The sequence below is a fragment of the Pistacia vera genome, unplaced genomic scaffold (genome assembly GCF_008641045.1).
Source record: "Pistacia vera cultivar Batoury unplaced genomic scaffold, PisVer_v2 Contig196, whole genome shotgun sequence".
Lineage (NCBI taxonomy): Eukaryota > Viridiplantae > Streptophyta > Magnoliopsida > Sapindales > Anacardiaceae > Pistacia > Pistacia vera.
In genome coordinates this window covers 2,134,452-2,155,893 of record NW_022195997.1, presented here as the reverse complement: position 1 = coordinate 2,155,893, position 21,442 = coordinate 2,134,452, and the positions used below count along the sequence as shown (strand labels likewise).

The following is a 21,442-nucleotide window of genomic DNA, read 5'->3' as shown; positions in this document are numbered from 1 at the left end:
GTAAAAAGTAACTCACCGCATATCTTGAAAGTTGGATAATATATAATAACTAATAGAATTTTGTTGTTTTACTAAATTCATTCAATCTAGCCATGGAAAAAAAGCAAAAAGGGAAGATTTTTGACAACATTATCAGTTCCTACCTCTGAATTGAGTTGTTGATTTTAAGAAAAAAAAGTAAAGACGTTACGGCTGAGAATTCTCAAAAGGAATATTGTAGATTGTTTGAAAACGGTTTACCAGTATTAAGAAAAACTGTTCCCTTCAATTGCAATAACATTGTGGTAAGTCTCTTTCATTTCCCTTGCCTTCGACATTTCGTTCATACTTTCCACAAATGGACGACTTGTCATACTCTTTCGAATGATTTGCTGGTGGGTTTTGGAAGAACTTAACGACATGTCATTCTTTATATCCTTTTCCATTTTCTTGTATCTATCCTACCCCACAACTTCTTAACCAATTTATCTTTCTTCAACTACAAATACATTTCTGTTTCTTAATATTGTAAGAGATTGATCTTCTATTAACAATTAATTCTCAATCATTTGAGCCTATAACACTTCAGAGAATGATTTACAAAACACAATACAAATTTTTATTGATTTTGCTGCGGTATTTTACATGTTGCTTCATCATACATAACATTACATCAAATGTTTCGACCACAACCCTTTTGCATCTAGGAAAAAGAAAAAGAAAATGTGGTTGGACAATTGCTTAATTGCTTCTTCCAGATGGGACATAATCAGTTGGTCCATAAGGCTCAAATATTTCAGCAAAAAATCCTTTCTTCCTTTTNTTAGTTGCCTAGAGCCCAAATGGAGTGTGAATCACCTTCTTATATTGTCTATTTTCATAAGCTCCAGAAAGATAAAATTATAACTTCTTATTTTGTCTATTTTAGACCTCATCGACGTAAATTTGTTTTTAGGTCTTAGGTCATTGTAATGCGATGAACTCCCCAAAGTTCCATTTAGTGAAGTAATGTAAAATATATGAATACTTAGATATAATACACAAAATAATATAATGTGTTCCCAACATAAGGTTTCAAAATTTTCTATGTTGCGATTAAATAAGACTAGAAATTTGAATAAGTCATAACCATGTATTATATTATACAAAATTAGTAATGAAAAACAAAAAAATTAACTCGAATTGCTAAACACATATTAATTACAGTCAACTTGCTTCGTACATCTGATCATGTCAGCGTGTCGCATTCTTATTGGGTCGTTTTACGCTACCCAACCACAACACCGTAATTATTAACTAATTACTATAACTTCAATCGAAACACCAGAAGGATAAAACCGTTAAACAATAAAACAACCTAGGGCATTCTCGACAATTCACAACGTATCATCGCTACAAACCAAGATGATAAGTTATGCATAGCTCAATAGGACCTCCGTAAAATTTTATGCATGCATGCACCATAGATCATTATTATTATTATTATTTTCATAGTTAATCGTTTTCACATAGGTCCTTCAGTCATTTTCTTCATTTCTTCTTGAAATTTCTCCATAGTTGACAATGGCAAGCATATTGGTACCATAGTTCCAATCTCTCCATCTCTCTTTTGGTACTTCAAATAGAAACTGATGATTAATAAAGCCCCAGCGATTCCACCAAACAGTGGCCTCCCCCACCCTAAATCAACCTCATCAAACCCAGTCCGAGTATTATCAGAAACAATGAAGTATCCTTCGCTTGTATATTTAGGCCTTCCCCTGATGACCATAAGATCTGCCACAGATCTTACATACTCTTCATTTATTTCAGCTTTCGCCTTCTTCACCAATTCCACCGCATATTCCAAAGGATTCCTGCATAAANCTTAACGACATGTCATTCTTTATATCCTTTTCCATTTTCTTGTATCTATCCTACCCCACAACTTCTTAACCAATTTATCTTTCTTCAACTACAAATACATTTCTGTTTCTTAATATTGTAAGAGATTGATATTCTATTAACAATTAATTCTCAATCATTTGAGCCTTTAACACTTCAGAGAATGATTTACATAACACAATACCAATTTTTATTGATTTTGCTGCGGTATTATACATGTTGCTTCATCATACATAACATTACATCAAATGTTTCGACCACAACCCTTTTGCATCTAGGAAAAAGAAAAAGAAAATGTGGTTGGACAATTGCTTAATTGCTTCTTCCAGATGGGACATAATCAGTTGGTCCATAAGGCTCAAATATTTCAGCAAAAAATCCTTTCTTCCTTTTGGGGTTCAATCCCATGTCCTTGTATAGTTGATCATTGTATCAAATATGAAGCCCGCCTATGAATGATCTTCTGTAGTATTCACCAGAGGATCGCTTAACGAATTCATCCCATTTCTTTATATCGTTTTCCATCTGTTTTATTCCTGGTAATTTGAATGTTCCATCAAGAAGCTTTGCTAGTATTAGGCAATTGACAGATAAGACTACGGTAGAGCAAGAATCATTGCCAAATTCTTACGGTCAATATTACATTTATAGGATAGCTTGATTATAGGATATTGTCTGTAATTACAATTATTCTATTTCCTATTTTATACTCATGTAATCAGTATATATATTGTACATATCGAATACAATGAAAGAGCCAATTAACCTCTTCACTATCTGCTCCTATATGGTATAAGAGCATCTACTCTCACGAGATTTTGCTCCTTCGATCCTCCCTCTTTTCTTCCTCAATTAATCATGTCAGAAATGAGTGCAAACATCAATTCCACTTCAAAAAACCTTCTACCCGATTTTTCATCTTCAATTGGTGATATTATCACCATTAACACCACAACACAACTCCCTCTGAAATTAACCCCTACCAATTTCTCATCCTGAAAAACTCAGTTTGAAACCTTAATGCTTGGCCTTGACCTTGATGGCTATCTCGATGGCTCTTTTCCTTGCCCACCAGAAACAATCACTCATGAAAAACAAATTGTTTCAAACCCAGATTATCGTAAATGGCTTCGTCAAGATGCTCTTATTCGTCATGCGATTCTTTCTTCATCCACTTTTGCCATTCAACCTTCACTTAATGGTTTAACAACAGCTGCTCAAGCTTGGAAAAAACTGAATGAGACCTACGCAAATCACTCTCGTACTCGATATCTCACACTTCGAGATGTTCTCTCCAACATCAGCAAAGAAGGAAAATCTGTCTCTGAATATATGCAAGCCATTAAAATTTTGGCTAATGATCTAGCCTTGATTGGGCATCCCCTCACAGAGGATGAAATTGTTCATCATGTTCTAAGAGGCCTCACTTCCGAATTCAAAGAAATCAGTGCTGGAATCCGGGCACGCTCCGAAGCTATTTCTTTTGAGGAACTTCATGAAAAATTGTCTGATCATGAAATGTTCTTAAAGCTTGATGACGCTCGTAAAGATTCCCACCAGTTTACTGCTCAATACTCTCAACGATCAAGCTCCAATAGCAGCGGCAGAAGGTACAACAACAACTCATGGCACAATCAGAATCCACACAATCGGAACAACAACTCTCGGCCCCAGAGTCCCAACAACTTTCAGCCTTTCAGAGGTAGCGGTGGCAACTTCCAAGGTAACCACAACCAAGGGAACAAAAACAACCAGCAGTGGAACACTCAACCTTGGCACGGAAACTCAAACAACCAACCCAAAACAATGTGTCAACTATGCGATAAGCCTGGCCATACAGCTCGCTCTTGCAGAACCTCACCTCAAGCCAACTATACTGCCAGTGAGACAAACAACAACACCAATTGGATCATGGATTCTGAAGCCTCTCATCATATCACTTCTGATCTCCAAAATATGTCTATTCACTCTGATTATGTGGGTAATGATGGCATAATAATCGGTGATGGCTCAGGTATACCGATAACTCATACTGGCTCTACCACTCTTTCCTCATGTAATTCTACTTTTCAACTTAATAATGTTTTGTGTGCTCCCTCCATTAAAAAGAATCTAATCTCTGTTTCACAATTTTGCAAACAAAACAATACCTCTATTGAATTTTTTCCTAACAATTTTGTTGTGAAGGATTTGAGCACGGGGGCATCGCTTTCCAAAGGCCGGAGTAATGGAAATGTCTATGAGTGGCAGCAACCATCTTCTCAACTTTTTCTCTCTACCAAAGGCTCTCTTAATCAATGGCACCGACGATTAGGTCATCCGTCTAACCGCGTCCTTCACCAAATTGCTTCCCATCACTCTCTTAAAATTTCCAAGTCTCCTATTTCCAGTCACTGTAATTCTTGTCTTTGCAATAAAAGTCATAGGCTTCCATTTGGACCTAACACCTTGTCTAGCTCTAGAACTCTTGAATTAATTTATTCTGATGTTTGGGGACCTGCTCCTGTACTTGGTTTTGATCAGTCATGATATTATGTAATTTTTGTAGATCATTATACTAAGTACACTTGGCTTTACTTGCTCAAATTAAAATCCGAAGTCCCACTCATCTTTACTCGTTTTAAAAACTTAGTGGAAAATTATTTTCAAACAAAAATTCTCACTCTATACACCGATGGTGGCACCGAATATAATGGTGTTCACACTACTGCTCTTAACCTTGGCATTCAACATATGACCTCACCACCATACACACCCGAAATTGTTGGTACAGTCGAACGGCGTCACCGCCACATTGTTGAAACTGGTCTTACCCTTCTTCATCAAGCTTCTATCCCTCTCTCATTCTGGCCTACAGCGTTTCTTACTGCCATATATCTCATTAATCGTCTTCCAACTCCTCCTCTTTCACATATCTCTCCCTTTGAAAAATTATTTTCCATTTCTCCAAATTACACCAAATTACGTGTCTTTGGATGCCTTTGTTATCTTTGGCTGAAACCGTACACCAAGCACAAATTACAACCAAGATCAAAACCTTGCATTTTTCTTGGCTACTCCATTGCTCATAATGCTTACAAATGTTTTGACCCCGACACTGCCAAATTCTTCATTTCTCGTCATGTACTCTTTGTCGAGGATAAATTTCCTGGCATTATAAATCAAGGTACTTCCTTTTCCTTGACCGAGTCTGTGTTGAATCACTGGTATCTTGACTCACCTACCTCCACACCACCTTCCTATCCACAAACATCCTGCATCTTGGGAGCATGTCCATCTTCTCTAGAATCTCCCATCACTCACCTCAAATCTCCACCAAGTTCTCGTCCAAGACCATATGTGTCCAAAACTCAGGGATTGACTCGCTCATTCCCCTCTAGTCCATCACCCTCCAGTAACTCTTAGGATAGTGCACACCACTCTTCGACATCTCCTACTCCGATTGGTGCAAGTGCTTCACCTTTGCCGGATCCCTCCATGACCACATCCTCAGATCAGGTAACTACCATTATCCCTGTTTCTTCACCTTCATCCTCTTTTACTCCCTCAACCCCACATTCACTTTCCCTTAAAACCCCAAACTCCACCACTCCCACGACCTGTCGTTTAGACACCACTGTTTCCACACACCCAACACACCATGAAAACTCGCCCCCACACGACTTGTCATCTCATCACCTCAAATCACCTAATGACCCACCGATCTCCACTCCCCAACCCTCCCATCATATGGTTACTCGATCCCACAACAATATTGTCAAACCCAACACCACTCTTTCCGATTATCACCTCTACATGACCTCATGTAGTTCTACTCTTGATACCACGGAACCCACCACATTTCGTCAAGCCCAAAAACAACCAAAATGGCGTCAAGCCATGAATGACGAATTTGATACCTTAACTCGTAACCACACATGGGACCTAGTCCCCTCTCATCCCTCACAAAACATTATTGGTTGTAAGTGGGTTTACAGGATAAAGAGGCACGCCGATGGGTCTATCGAACGTTTCAAGGCGCGTTTAGTTGCAAAAGGATTTCATCAACGACCTGGCATTGATTTTCAATCCACGTTCAGTCACGTGGTCAAGCCTACCACTGTTCGTCTTATTCTTACACTGGCACTTCACTTTGGATGGCCCATTCGTCAACTGGATATCAATAATGCCTTTCTTCAAGGCCACTTGGAGGATGATGTGTATATGGCTCAGCCACAGGGGTTTATTCACACTGCTTAACCCACTCATGTTTGCAAATTACGGAAAGCTATATATGGTCTTCGTCAAGCACCCCGCGCTTGGTATAATGAGCTCCGCTCCTTCCTTCTTGCTCAAGGATTCAGTAATTCCAAGTCTAACACATCTCTTTTTATTTTCTCTCGTCACGGATTAACCCTTTATTTGCTAGTCTATGTTGACGGCATCATTATCACCGGGACTTCTCTTCCATTGGTCAACCAATTCATTCATCGTCTCGTTGCACGCTTCTCTCTGAAGGATTTGGGTTCTCTTCACTACTTTCTCGGTGTTGAAGCTATTTCCACTCCTTCCGGGCTTCTTCTCACTCAGAAAAAGTATATTCATGATCTTTTGGTCAACAATAATATGCAAGACTGCAAGCCTCTGTCTACACCTTTATCGGCCATCGAATCTCTCTGCCTTAATGATGGTAGCTCTGCTGTCGAAGCTCGGCCTTTTCTGAAGATTGTAGGTGCTATGCAATACCTCTCCCTCACTCGGCCAGATATCTCATTTGCTGTCAACAAATTGTCTCAATTCATGCATCAACCTACTGAGCAACATTGGCGTGCAATGAAACAAGTCCTTCGTTATCTCTCTGGCACCATCTCACATGGTCTTTTTCTCCACCGTCACACTCCTCTTCAGCTCCATGCCTTTGCTGACGCAGATTGGGCGGGTGATCCTGACAATCGCTCCTCTAACTCTGCCTATGTAGTCTTTCTAGGTGCAAATCCTATTAGCTGGAGCTCTAAGAAGCAACCCACTATTGCTCGCTCTTCCACAAAAGCTGAGTATCGTGCTATTGCTTCCACTGCTGCTGAAATTAATTGGATTCAAAATCTACTCAGTGAGCTGCGTCTTAGCTCTTCGATCACGCCTACAATCTATTGTGACAATTTGGGTGCCACTTATCTCTCTGCAAATCCTGTTTTTCATTCTCACATCAAACATTTGGCCATTGACTATCATTTTGTTCGTGATCAAGTTCTTAAGCGTCTACTTCGTGTTAGTCACGTCCCCTCTTCTGATCAACTTGCAGATTCACTTACCAAACTGTTGAATCGAAGACTCTTTGAAGCACATCGAGCCAAGATTGGAGTCCATTCTGGTACCCCAATCTTGCGGGGGCATATTAGGCAATTGACAGATAAGACTACGGTAGAGCAAGAATCATTGCCAAATTCCCAGGGTCAATATTACATTTATAGGATAGCTTGATTATAGGATATTGTCTGCAATTACAATTATTCTATTTCCTAATTTATACTCATGTAATCAGTATATATATTGTACATATCGAATACAATGAAAGAGCCAATTAACCTCTTCACTATCTGCTCCTATAGCTAGCCACTGGCACCTCACCTCTGAGGTGTGCAAGTTTGCAACACTTTCTGAGAATCCAATCACTGCTAGTTGAGGAATTCGGTGATGAACCACTTCCCTGACCGAATGAAAACACATTAAAAGTTTCCACCTAATTAAGAATCTAGTAGTTACACATGCTTAAATTTTCGTTAATGTATATGCTAACCTGTAGAGTGGAATTGCTTCCTTTGGAGAGCCTAAAATGTAGCCTTAACTCGCTTCCTTTTCACAAACTCAGCAACACTTTCATAATCCATGGCGGCATATTCCATGGAGGGTATCACCTTGCCATGAAATGCTTCTGGACCCTTGTTTTAAGGAAATTTTGGGATGTTTGGACAATCGCCAAATTGCCCAACGCACAGAATTAGAAAATTCACTTGGTAAACCTGCATTTTCATTTAGTTCTTAGAAAAAAGAAACATACTAGACATGACTATTAGGTCCATAAATGAACTGTATATGTAAAAATCTATATTTTATTAAAAAACAAAACAAGATATATAGAGCATACATATGCCTCAGTTAAATGGTTTAGTATGTTGCTACAACCTTCCATTTCCCCTGAGAGCTAAAGGGCGTACCATCGCCATTCCATAACCTCCAAGACCGCAATTCTTCATCGGATACACCATATTCAATGCCAACAACTTTGGTATTGAATTTGATGTGCATAAGGAAATCACAATGATGTGCATAAAATTGAATATAATCAAGGACTTGACGTTGGTTAGGGTAGTGTTTCATTACCGCAGAGGGCCATGGAAAATTAGAGAACTGATACTGTGATTTTGGAGTCTGTAGCTTTGTTGTCTGGAAAGTTTTAGTCCGTACTCCTCCAATGCAACTTTATGACTCAAAAACAATGGGATGGGAACCTTTTGACAAAATGTACTTACAGGCAAGAAGACCACTAATGCCAGCTCCAATGATGGCTATTCTTTTCTCCATTGCTTGTTACTATTAGCTACCAATTGCATATGCTTCTTCCTCCTTAGAGCCTGCATATATTTATACATAGAAGTGGGGAGTTAAATATTTTTATAGTTGACCACAATAATCAACCATTTGTAAATTTTAATAAATTATTCTTCCAATTAAACAGCAAGCAAACAAGAAAAGTAAAATATATATGTGATCAGATTAATTCTCTACAATTTGTTGAAATTCAATGTGAAACTCATTCACAGAATTCAAGAGGGAGCTGAGTTAATTTGCAGCAGCCATGGGTTTATTTTCCTTTATCAGTTTTATAGCACCAGACATGAAAATTGTCAAATGTACTCAAGAATTAATTTGTATATCAAGTCATGACAGACTATCTAAATTTGGGATAGGTTATTCTATAGCAGAAGAAAGTTTCCTTTTTTGTATTTTCTAAATTGCATATTTTCAACTCAGAAAACGAGATAAGATAAGCAGCAGTTATATACCCTCAAGTGCAAAAACAACACCAACACCACCAGCAAAAGAGGAAACTCATTTGGTGCTTGTCAATATATCAAATACAGAGTAAGAAAAAAATATAATCTTGTAAGATGTGGAAATTAGATGTAGCATACAGAATGGGAAGGTGTTGTTTATGGAGTTATATTGCATCATCTTAGCTGAATGGTTGGAGAATGATATATATTTGTGTATATAAAATATCAGTGAGAGGACAAACTGCAAGCTGCTGGTGGCAGCATTCTTCTTATTTATTCCAAAGACTTCTTTTCATTGTGTTTGTTACAAATTTTCAAAAGTGATTATGGCTCAAAAGCACTTCTTTCCCACCATAATTTTAAAGAAAGACGAACTGCAAGCTAGTGGAGAAGTTTGCTGGTAGTAAGTGTAGGTTGTGTGAGTGCAATTGTTTTAGTTCAAATGGGTTAATAGAGGAATAGGATGTAAATGAAAAGAAAGTATTATCATCTACCTATATGATAGTCATAGCACAACCCCACATTCTTTTAATTAATAAGTCAACCGCTATTATTGTACTTGATATCTTCATGGAAAAATTTGTCCAAGAGTTTCTGGCAAACAAGTCACAAACAACATGTTTTTCTTTTTCTTTTTATTTATTTAGACTGTGGAAGTGATACTTTTTTCTGTTTCACGATTAGATATACAAGTGATATTTTTAGTCTTAGCATAGTGATGGAAACCTTTCACAACAGTTTCTTACTAGTTACAATGTTTAGAGACCATTTTTATAATAGTTATAGTAAAATTTTAGGTCCAATTGAGTAGATATTATTCGCTTTACTAGGCTTGCACGGATTTGAATTCGGGCATCACGTAAACGTCCATTACTCAAAATGCACGGCTTTGTTTGGCCTGCACATTTGCATTTAGGCTTCACAAGCGTCTTTCACCTAAAATGCATTTTATGAACCTCGCATGTCTATATAGGATGGGAAAAACCTTATGGGTTTTGCGTCATTGTGAGGTCATCACTATTATGGACCTCGCACCCTTGTGGTGTCGTCCCACGTCCCATCAAATAGCAAGTTTGCCATCTCCATGATTGTACTATTTCTCTTTTCATTTACCCAATTTTGCTGTGGGGTGTATAGAGTGGTGAATTGATGCATAATCCCAACTTCTTTGCAAATTGAGCCAAACTCACTTGATGTATATTTTGTCTCATTGTCACTCCTTATGGCCTTGATCTTCAACCCTGCTGATTCTCCACCAGAAGCTTGAATTTTCTAAACACAGTAGCCACTTCATTCTTTTGTTTTAGGAAGTACAACCAGGCCATCAAGGAGAAATCATCAATAAATAGAACGAAATACTTACTTCCATTTAGTGATTCAGTTTTCATGGGGCCACACACATCAGTGTGGATCAGCTAGAGTTTATTAGTTGCTCTTCAAGCCTAATTTGATGGAAAAGGTGGTCTGTTGAGTTTACCAAGTTGGCAGGCTATGCAAAGGCTCTTCTTCTCTTCAATTTTAGGTAAACTAGGACATGTCTTTACTTCTAAGCTCTTTGAGGCCAATATAGTGGAAATGACCAAACCTTTTGTGCCAAAGTTTAGACTCTTCTAGCCTACTCGTTAGTGCAAGAGTTTCTAATATTTTCCACTCAATTGGGAAGCTCTTTCCCAACATCTTCACACTCATCAATTCATTTCCCCCTCTATCTAATATAACACATGATTGATTTTGAAAATGCAGGGAATAATCATTTTCTAACATTTGTCCAACACTTAATAAATTATGACTTATCTCGGGCACATACAAAACATTTGAAATACTTTTTGTACCTGATTGTGTTAGGACAGCAACATCACCAATTCCCTTGGCCTCCAAATAATCATCATTCCCTATTTTGACTCTGGAGCTATATAACATATCCAGCTTGATAAAATTCTACAAATCTGCTACCATGTAATTGGTGTAGCCACTATCTATCAATCAAACCTCATTGCTGACCTGAGTCGTATAACAGGAAGCCACAAAAAGCTGTTAAGACTCATGGCCTTGCTGTTGATCTTCCATGGCTTGTGCTTGTTGTTGTGGCTGAGTTCTTTTGTTCTTACGCACCTTCTCAATGTGGCCAAATTGTTTGCAAGCTCTACATTGAATTCCAGGCCTAAACCAGCACCTAGTCTCTGCATGACTCTTTTTCTTGCAATGAGGACATAGTGGATAGCCTCTTGTTCCACTTGATTTTCCCCACTAACCATTAGTCTTTTCCTTTCCCTTCTTATCTCCAACATACCTTCTATTATTCCCTTGCATAACCTTGCCTCTTTGAGCTACTATCATAGCACCTTCATTAGCATCTTCCTGCCTCAATAACCTTCTTTCCTCTTGAGCTTGCAATGCATGGACCAACTCAATAAGGGTGATTTAAGACAGGTCCTTAGAATCCTCTAGGAAGGAAATCTTTGACTCAAACCTCTCAGGCAAACTCACTAGCACCTTCTCAACAATCATCTTGTCAGTCATCTCCACTCCAAGTAGCCTGATTTTATTGACCACACTCATCAGTCTATCCACATACTATTTTACCCTCTCAGTTTTTTGCATTCTCAACATCTTAAATTCCCTTCTCATTCAGCACTTGCATGTTTCTTATTGTGTCACTTCCCATGAACTCCTCTCTCCACTTTCCATGCTTCTTTTGCTATTTCACACGCCATTATCATTGTAAACACAAGGTCTGTAACAGCTAAATGAATATGGGATAAAGCTGTTGGAGCCTTTGACAATTCCTCTTCGTGTAGCCTTATTTGATTTAGAGTGGGATTTGGACCCAACTGAGGAGGCCGTTTCTCTTCTTCCACGTATTGCCAGAGTCCTTGCCCTCTTAGATAAGCCTTCATTCTATAGCCCACATGTGGTATTGCTCACCATTGAAGATAGGAGGTGAAAGGGAGGCTAATTGAGAGGCCATAGAAGCAGGTTTTGAGACTTGGGACATAGCTATTTTTTTGGAAAAAATGGAGGGTGACTGACCTTGACGATTAGATTTTTGATTCTATCTAGAGGTCTAGTGAAATGGCTCTGATACCATTTGTTGGTGTTAATGCAAGACCAATCAAAAAAGGAAAAGAAGAAAAGAATTCGGAGAAGTGAAGGTTATCTTTCATTGAACAACATGGAACAAACTTACACAAAATACTTGCTTAGATAGAGTCCACTGTTACAACCACCCTTGCAGGGACACTTCTACAGAATTTAAATTAAGCCACACAAGTTAAAACTAATACATTATAATTTAAAGACAAAATGCCATAATCCCGGCTCCATCTACCTAATTACATCACAAAAACAAATCATCCAGCTGCCCCTTAACCAATTTTGTTCAGCACAGCAAAACAGTCTTCCTTGGCGCCAAAAACATTTTAAAAAAACCAGCCTCTGAATAATGCATTTCCAGCAAAATATCATTACTTCATCAGTTTAATTGCTTCTTGAAGAAGGGAGGTAATCAGATGGTCCATAAGGCTCAAATAGTTCAGCAAAAAATCCTTTCTTCCTCTTGGGGTTCCTTCCCATGTCCTTGTACAGTTGATCATTATACCATATATGAAGCCCACCTATGCATGATCTCCTGTAGTATTCACCAGAGGATTGCTTCATGAATTCATCCCATTTCTTTATATCCTTTTCCATCTCCTTTATGTTAGGTAATATAAAAGTTCCATAGAGAAGTTCTGCGAGCCACTGGCATCTTACCTCTGAGGTGTACAAATTTGCAACACTTTCCGAGAATCCAATTACTGCCAGTTGAGGAATTCGGGGATGAATGATTTCCCTGATCAAATGTAAACATATTAAAAGTTAATAATCTCAGTGAAGAAAAATAAGAGGTTGGTACCTGAATATTTTCATTAATGTATATGCTAACCTGTAGAGTGGAACTGCTTCCTTTGGCGAGCCTAAAATGTAGTCTTGAAAGGTTTGGGAGACAAAAATGTCTTTTAGCTTTTTTTCACCCCTGAATCCTGTAGCCAATATCACCAAATCAGTCTTCAGAGGCTCGGTCTCTCCATTAACCAAGATGCCTTCTTCACAAAAGCTGAAACTTGGAGATTTCTTCAAAATGATGCTGCCCTCATCAACTTTGTCATAGAACTTTTCAGGCACCGTTGCGATCAAACATGAATTCAGTTCCTTAAGGAAACTGTGTTTGGGAACCGTTCCGTACTTTGCTAATCGAAGCTTGTGCTTAATATGGCTTTCTACAAATTTTGAAAATGCCCATCTCTGTAAATTGCATACCCCAAGTAAATTAGTCCTTTAAGATGGTGATTTTTTTTCTTTGGAATGGAAGAAATATTTTGAATGATTCATAAAGGAATACAAAAAGTGTACCAGTGGTGAAAACAATGTTGCCAAGAGGCTCAGTAGAATTCCTTCTCCAGGCTTATGAACCAAAAGCTCTGAGAACCTGTTCAGGTAAAAGTATGCCAAAGGGACTCCCCAGGGAAGGTAATCAGGGACATTCCAGTGTTCAGTCTTGTACATAACCGTACATGGAAATTCCAACCCTGGAATCCAATAAAATTGGTTAATAGAAGATTAATGCAGTAAACTGGAGATTCCTTCTACTTTTGGCACAAGTTATATGAGGATCTACAAATTGCTTGGTCTTTTACAGGAAACTTTAGTTGAGAATGATTAGTTGTTAAGTTTGTCTTACCATTTGCTGCACTGCATTCCATTGCAATGTCCAATGCATTTTTTTGGAACCCAACCACGGTAACTCGCTTCCCTTTCAAAAACTCAGCAGCACTTTTGTAATCCATGGCAACGTATTCCATAGAGTGTATCACCTTGCCATGAAATGCTTCTGGACCCTTGTTTGGAGGGAATTCTGGCATGTTTGGAACATCACTGAATCGCCCCAAGCAGAGAATTACAAAGTCCACTTGGTAAACCTGCATTTTCAATAAGTCCTTAGCAAAAAGAAACATACTAGATCATAATGAACTGTATCTATATGTTCTTAAAACTCTAAACAAAGATATATAAAGGATACATGTACCTCAGTTGAATGGCTTTGTATGTCCTCTGCTACAACCTTCCATTTCCCTTGAGAGCTAAAGGGCGTACCACTTCCATTCCATGAACTCCAAGACCCAATCTCTTCATCGGAAGCACCTTCATATTCAATGCCAACAACCTTGGTATTGAATTTGATGTGCTTAAGCAAGTCAAAATGATGTGCATAAGATTGAATATAATCAAGGACTTGATGTTGGCTAGGGAAGTCTACAGTGACCGAAGAGGGCCACGGAAAATCTGAGAACTGATATGCTGGTTTAGGCGTTTGTATTTTTGTTGTCTCAACAGTTTTTATCCATACTCCTCCAATGCTACTTCTCGCCTCAAAAACAATGGGATGGAAACCTTTTGACAGAACGTACTTACAGGCAAGAAGACCACTAATACCAGCTCCAATGATGGCTATTTTTTTCTCCATTGCTAACTAGTGTTAGCTATCAATTGCATATGCTTCGTCCTCCTTAGAGCCTGCTTATATATTTATCTATACAAGTGGGGGGATGGATAGTAAATACATTGTTACTACAAAAATCAACCATGTGTAAATTTTAATAAATTATTCTTCCAATAAACCAGCAAGCAAGCAAGAAAAGTAAAATATATTTCCAGATTCAATCTGAAATTCAATCATTCACAGAATTCCAGCGGGAGCTGATTTGATTTGCCAGAGCCATAATTTTATTTTCATCAACCAGTTTTATAGCAACTTAAATGGAAATGGTCACATGTATTAGCTCACTTTCCCAGAACAAAACCCTTAATGTAACTTCCAACAGATCTAACTCTTCATAATTGAAGCTAAAAGAGTCTCACTTCTTGACCATTTCCCATGTGTTATTCCATTCACGCTTCATTGATTATCAATATTAAAAAATTGGAAGACCATCTATTGCATCTACCATATGACACACTCAAGAATTAATTAGTATATCACTTCATGAAAGCAGTGGCCGGTGGGTGAGACTTTTAAAATTTTTTATAAAATTTTTCTATTGCAGAAGAAAGTTTCCTTTATTTTTGAAATTGCACATTTTCAACCTACACATCCTTGAAAAAAATGAGAAGAGAAAAGCAGTAGTGACATACCCTCAAGTGCAAAAAGAACACCTCCACCAACAAATTATCTCATGAATTCCAGTGTTTTCTTGGAACTTATCTTCTGGTAGCAACTTTATATAAGCTACGAAGAGAATGAGAAATTATCCAGGATGAAGTTTGACAGCCTTTTTGAAATATTTCATATAGGAAAATTTGACGGCAAAAACAATCAATAATTGTCATGATCTTAATTATTAGGCATTTAGAATTAAGAAAAATGATACAGTTACTCAAAAAAAATACACTAAATTTATACGTCGATAGATGTAACATCATTTTGATCGTCAATTAATTATGAATTTTTTTTTTTTTAAGAAAAATAGATGATACCACATATGTTAATGCGTGAATTTAACGTATATTTTGAGTGACCGTAACATTCCTTATTAAGAATTAGATATTAATGGATTCTATTTACATTTTATTAGTAATTTTCATTCCATTAAAATAATACAGTGGTGACTTAGAAAATGGAATAGTCACATCAAATGCCAACCTTTTATCGTCAGTGATGTTGACAATACATCCAATGACTAATCAATATGCATAGACATTAAAAATTGTGCACCTGCTTCAATATGGCCAGTCGGTGGGCCTGATCTAACTGATTAACAATCTTATCATCAATCGGAATCACAAATTTTCGAGTCATACAATGTTTCTGGACAACTTTCTCTGACATTTTTCATCATAACTGGACGAAGTTGAAGAATTTGTTTTCTGGTAACCAAGGTATTCGGGTAAATTTGCGTTCATCTTAATTAATCTCAGAGATCCATTGAACATCTTACAAGCTGAAAGAATCAGATAAGCCACAATATCATTGTATTAAGTGACGTCAAGGTTTGAACACAGAAACTCAAAAAAAAGAACAAACCTTTTTTACCGTCAGAGTAACCCATTGTGATTAAACAAATCTGAAGAGTTTGATATACTCATAATTTAATCCTCAGGAATAGGGACATTTAGTATTGAATTTTGCCAACTTATGTTGTTTTTATCCATATACAAAATGGTAAGACAAAGTATAGTCTTGTCAGATCTGTAAAAAGGGTAGCACACCGAATGACAAATGTTAGTATATGAAGTTATATTGCTATCATATTAGTTGAATAGTTAATTACTATACGGTGATCTGATTGTAAGAAAATAAAAGAAGGTTTTATGAACTTTTGAGTTTGAGTCTTTATTGGTCCTAATAGGAGTGATCACTGAAAGGTTTACTCGGTTGTCAACTTCAGGGTCACAAGAGATTAGTTAAAATAGGCATAACCTAGCACGAATAAAAGGATAGTTGGAGGATGATATAATATTTGTATAAATAAAATATCTTATGACAGGACAAACCGCAAGCTGGGAGGTTGGGCATTCTGGTTGTTTATGACAAAGGCTTGTTTGTATATTGTGTTTGTTAGAAGTTTTATTTGTATAAATAAAATATCTTATGACAGGACAAACGGCAAGCTGGATGGTGGTAGCATTCTGGTTGTTTATTCCAAAGGCTTGTTGTTATTATAGCCTTTGTTGGAAGTTTTCATTAAGTGATTATGGCCCAAAACCACTTTTTTCGACCATAGTTTTACTGAAAGACAAACTGCAAGCTGGTGGAGAGGTTGCTGTGAGCAAGTGTTGTAAGAGTACATGAAAAGAAATAGTAGAAATGGTCCGTCTTCATGTGACTTCACATGTATTAGCTCACTTCCCAGAACAAAACCCTTCATGTAACTTCCAACAGATCAAGAAGTTCTTAAATCTTCAGAGTCTAAGTTAAAAGAGTCTCACTTCTTGACCATTTCCCTGGTGTTATTCCATTCACAGTTCATTGATTATCAATATTAAAAAATGGAAAACCATTTATTGCATCTACCATATGGCGCACTCCAGAATTAATTGGTATATCCGTTCATGACATGCACTGGGTGAGACTTCCTAAATTTGTGATAAGGTTATTCTATTGCAGAAGAAAGTTTCCTCTTCTTTATCTTTTAAATTGCATATTTTCAACTTACACATTCTCCAAAAAAAGAGATTAGATAAAAGTAGTTACAACTTCATACCTCAAGTGCAAAAACACACCCCACAACAAAGAGGAAACCCTTTTATCTCCTGAATTCCAAGTGTTTCTGGAGCTTATCTTCTGGTATCAACTTACATAAGCTAAGAAGAGAATGAGAAATAGTCCAGGATGAAGTTTGACAGTCTTTTTGTAATATTTCAGTTAGGAAATTTTGAGGAGAAAACAATCCATAATTGTCATGATCTTATTAATGGATCCTATTCATTCTGTACTTTGACATTTATCAATAATTTTCATTGCAGGAGATACACCTGAGATTTTATTCCATTAAAATAATGCAGTGATAGCTTAGAAAATGGAACAGTGACATCAAGCATCAAATGCCAACCTATTATCATTACTGAAAGTTGACCCATAAACAAAGGGGATACTTATATTAATCTTGATTAAACAAAGTTCTGATTTCCAATGGACTGTTGATTGATTAAATACCTCCGATAATTGCGCACCTGCTCAATATGGCCAGTTAGTAGGCTTGATCTTACAGGTTAACAATCTAATCTTCCATAGAAATGACAAGTTTTCTAGTCATACAATGTTTCCGGGCAATTTTCTCTCGCATTTGTCATCATAAATTGACAAATTGAAGAGTTTGTATACTCAAAACTCAGTCCTCAAGAACAGGGACATTTAGTGGTTGAATTTTGCCAACTCATGGTAAGACAAAGTATAGTCTTGGCAGATTTGGAAAAAGGGTAGCACACCGAATGAGAAATTTTAGTATATGAAGTTATACTGCATCATACTAGTTGAATAGTTGGAGATGATATAATATTTGTATATAAAATAGCATTCTAGTTGTTTATTGCTAAGACTTCTTCGTTATTATTGTGTTTGTTAGAAGTTTTCAATAGCGATTATGGCCCAAAAGCACTTCTTTCCCACCATAGTTTACTGAAAGACAAACTGCAAGCTGGTGGAGAGGTTTGCGGTAAGTAATTGTAAGAGTACATGAAAAGAAATATTCATGATCCACCTATAAGATACTCCAACCCCACATGCTTTTTATTTCTTCCATTAATAAGTCAAATGCATTATCGTAACTAAGATCTTCATGGAGATATTTGTCCAAAAGTTTATGGCAAACAGGCGATTTTTTGTTTTTCTTGGTTAAACTGTGCAAGATAATGTGTCTTACTGTATAGAAAATTCAGTCTTTCTTCTGCTTATGAATTAGATTACAAAGTGGTATTTTTAGACTTGGAATGGTCATGGAAAGCTTCTATTAGACCCTACTCAATCATAATACATTTCTCAGATTGTATCTTACAAGGTGCAAATTACTTTGAGGTCACATTTCAGTTTTACAGGTTATTTAGCTAACCAGTAAACACATATTGAACTAGTATTTTGATAAGTTGCCATTTTGATGCTTGGAAAACCTCTAAAATATTTAGCATCAACAGATCAACACACCAACCTTGACTGTATAAACCACAAAATAGGATGATTTTGAGGCTGCATCTCTTACAAATGCTGCAACAATCTTCAACCATGCTTTTCTGAGATCTAATGTGAATGCCGTCTTTAAATTGTAAAATAGGATTCCGAACAATGTTTCCTCCCTTGATCTTTGTCCACCTATATAAGAGAAAAAATATATGTATAAAGCTTGTTCAACTATTCAGAATATCCCATGTGTGTGCTAAGTGATTTTCAAAATAAATAAATAAAAAAAAAAGCATGTTGAGCTGATATTTTAATATTACCTATACTGGTGACTAGACATGGAGAAAGATGACCAACAACACCCTGCTATATCAGCACCTGCACATTGCTTCATGCCTCCACCAAAAGGCATGAAATTCTTTGCTATAACATTTGCTTTAAGGTCCTAATTTTGTTTAAGAAAGGCAGATGAAAAAAGTGTCAATCTAATTGCCAACAGTTATTGCTAATGGTTTATTTTTGGTGTTGATCAGAATATAAATATTTTACCATCCACGCGATGGATTGAATGCAAGAGGGTCCTTGTATGTGTCAGGATTTAATGGAGAGCTGAAGCGGCAACCATAATCGCCCAACCAGCTGGAATTGTATATCCTGTGAAGAAATAATCCATATTTTCTTTTATGTCATACTTTCAATCAAATTAAACATGGTGATAAGTTTCATCTCTGGTTTGAGTTTACCATTCACTTGAATATCTTGCCGTGCTCTTCGCAAGAACCCTGGTGCAACACTTCCTAATCTAAGGTCTCATTTACTACCTGTTATTTCTCATAGAGAAGAAAGTTAGTAAATAGAGAAATTTGCATAAGAATTTTTCGTTTCTCTAGCAAAAGACACAAGAATAGACTAAGTTAAAGCTATGGCACTGACATGAAGGGTAAAAGTCATTGACTTATATTCTTCCCATTGATTGGGGAATCTGATTTTTCTCCCTTCTTAGAATAGCTTCATTCTCAGCCTGATAAATAAACCACAGATGCAACAAGTATGTAAAGTAATTATTTGTATGTATTTCCAAATTTCTGTAAATCTGCTATAAAGGTTTACTTACTGTCAGTTCCTCTAACACCAAAGGATTCTTGAAAGTAACTTGAAAACTAATGTTAATGTTGATGAAAGTGAATCAAAATTAACAAAGAGAGTCCAAACATAAGTTGAGACAACAACACATCCTCTGTTAAAAACTTCTCAACATTCATGTCTTCAATAACATGATCAAGGACATCACCATGTTGCCTATAGGTGAAGCTCGTCTCTCTTGGACACATTGGCCACATTTCAAATGTCTTTTATAGTCCTGAATAATTTTCAAGAGATTAGAATGATTATGTTTAAAGATACTTTAATGAACTTAGGATGGGAATTACCTTTAAACTTTGTAGTATGCAGTTCCAGGGATATTCAAGGGAAAGGACATAAGACCTCGTGAGAAATTAATGAATTTATCACAGAAGTTCATTGGTGATTTTATTATCGTAACTAAAGAGCTGCTTGGCACCAAAATCAAGAGTCATCTGGTATCATCAAAGTAATTTATGAGGCTCTATTTTAACAGACACATCTTGTGCAAAATTGCACCATATTAACATAGCAAGTGAGCTTGAAACTTACAACTGAAGTAGCGTATTTCACTTCTATGCATTCTGGCTTGACCAACTGCTAAGGGTTTTATGAAACATTTCCTCAATCTTAGGAAGCAGCTTTCCTTTGAGGCTTCAACACCAAAGTGATTCAAAGATATCTTTCGAGTGGATTGTGAATGGAGGCCCTGTCGCTTTATTCTCCCCTTGCTTGAAAACCTTAGCAAATAAGTCCAAATACCAAGCTTCAACCAACTTTCCTCTGAGAAGAATGAAGTGGTTAAATTCAGGATCAGCAGACACAACCATGTCTGACCAGCCACATTAGTTCGAAATATTGGACCGTATCTGAAACATCATAGAAAGGTTATAGTCCCCCATCTAAAATGTTGTATAATAATATTTTCATGTAAATTTACATATTAGTAACAATACCTCTCACTCTTCTTGATAAATTGTGGAACATCCAAGGAATGACTGGGGATAATTAACTGAATAGTCTCTCCAATGAAAGGAAGCCCCATTGATCCTGGAGGAAGAACTTCATTGCACTTGGGATTTCTCCACTTTAATATAAAATGAGTTAAGCATATGATAACCAATGCTATAACACACAACGCAATAGACCACAACATTACTAACTAAACTCTATTTGCATAAACTTATAATCTTTACAGAAGAGAACAATGTGTGTGATAAACGCACTTTGAAAAGTTCAGGAAACAAGAAATAACCTTGCCAGAAACTAGGCATGTAAATGAAGCTTTTTATATAGGAACTTGGGTACATCGTGAAACACAGAAGGAGTCAATAGGAATAAGATAAAATAAAGAGTTGAAAATAGACAAGAGCCAACAGTAACAACCAAGAAAGTAGATTAAATTGAGTAAAGCTAATATCTTTGGACATAATGCTGAATGTTTAGTGACGAGCCTCCTTGCAATTGACTACTAGGAATATCCTATAACTTCTCAATCTTAACACAGATGGCACCAAAATATCCATTATGCTATTTTCTTTCAAGAGTTTATGGGAGGCCTGAAAATTTGGATACTTTCAAACTGATTTATTGTAACATTTCCTAAGATCAAGCTTAAGAAGTTCACATAATTTTGTACAGTAGCTGCTGTAAAATTATTTTTCTTGTGTTCCATCAGTGTGAATGGCATCCCATATTGTGTTTCATAAATGTGAATGGGATGATGTATTGTCACCCCACTTTATCACGACACAAATCAGAAATCATAAAAGTG

General features: G+C 36.8%; 1 protein-coding gene and 2 pseudogenes across 2 annotated transcripts; all 3 read right to left on the bottom strand.

The window, feature by feature from the left end:
- Nucleotides 1-7,380: 7,380 nt before the first annotated feature.
- On the bottom strand, nucleotides 7,381-8,424 carry LOC116127925 (annotated as a pseudogene).
- A 3,640-nt stretch (nucleotides 8,425-12,064) lies between these two features.
- Nucleotides 12,065-15,127, bottom strand: LOC116127960 (probable flavin-containing monooxygenase 1). 2 transcript variants are annotated; one of them, XM_031413619.1, is made up of 6 exons: nucleotides 15,069-15,127; nucleotides 13,963-14,450; nucleotides 13,618-13,855; nucleotides 13,290-13,465; nucleotides 12,823-13,181; nucleotides 12,375-12,729 (listed from the first exon to the last, which is right to left on the bottom strand). In XM_031413619.1, exons 2-6 carry the CDS (start codon nucleotides 14,398-14,400, stop codon nucleotides 12,375-12,377), a joined length of 1,566 nt encoding a protein of 521 aa, XP_031269479.1. In that variant the 5' UTR covers nucleotides 14,401-14,450; nucleotides 15,069-15,127. The 2 variants fall into 2 exon arrangements, with proteins under 2 accessions (XP_031269480.1, XP_031269479.1); XM_031413620.1 differs by lacking the exon at nucleotides 15,069-15,127 and having other exon boundaries at nucleotides 12,065-12,729; nucleotides 13,963-14,400.
- A 601-nt stretch (nucleotides 15,128-15,728) lies between these two features.
- Nucleotides 15,729-21,276, bottom strand: LOC116127924 (annotated as a pseudogene).
- Nucleotides 21,277-21,442: the final 166 nt, after the last annotated feature.

Coding starts and splice junctions, on each gene's coding strand:
- LOC116127960 (XM_031413619.1), bottom strand. CDS start 14,400: ATGGAGAAAAAAATAGCCATCATTGGAGCTGGTATTAGTGGTCTTCTT. Junction 13,466..13,617: donor GGAATGCAGTGCAGCAAATG/GTAAGACAAACT, acceptor ATTGGATTCCAG/GGTTGGAATTTCCATGTACG. Junction 12,730..12,822: donor GAAGCAGTTCCACTCTACAG/GTTAGCATATAC, acceptor ACATTTGATCAG/GGAAATCATTCATCCCCGAA.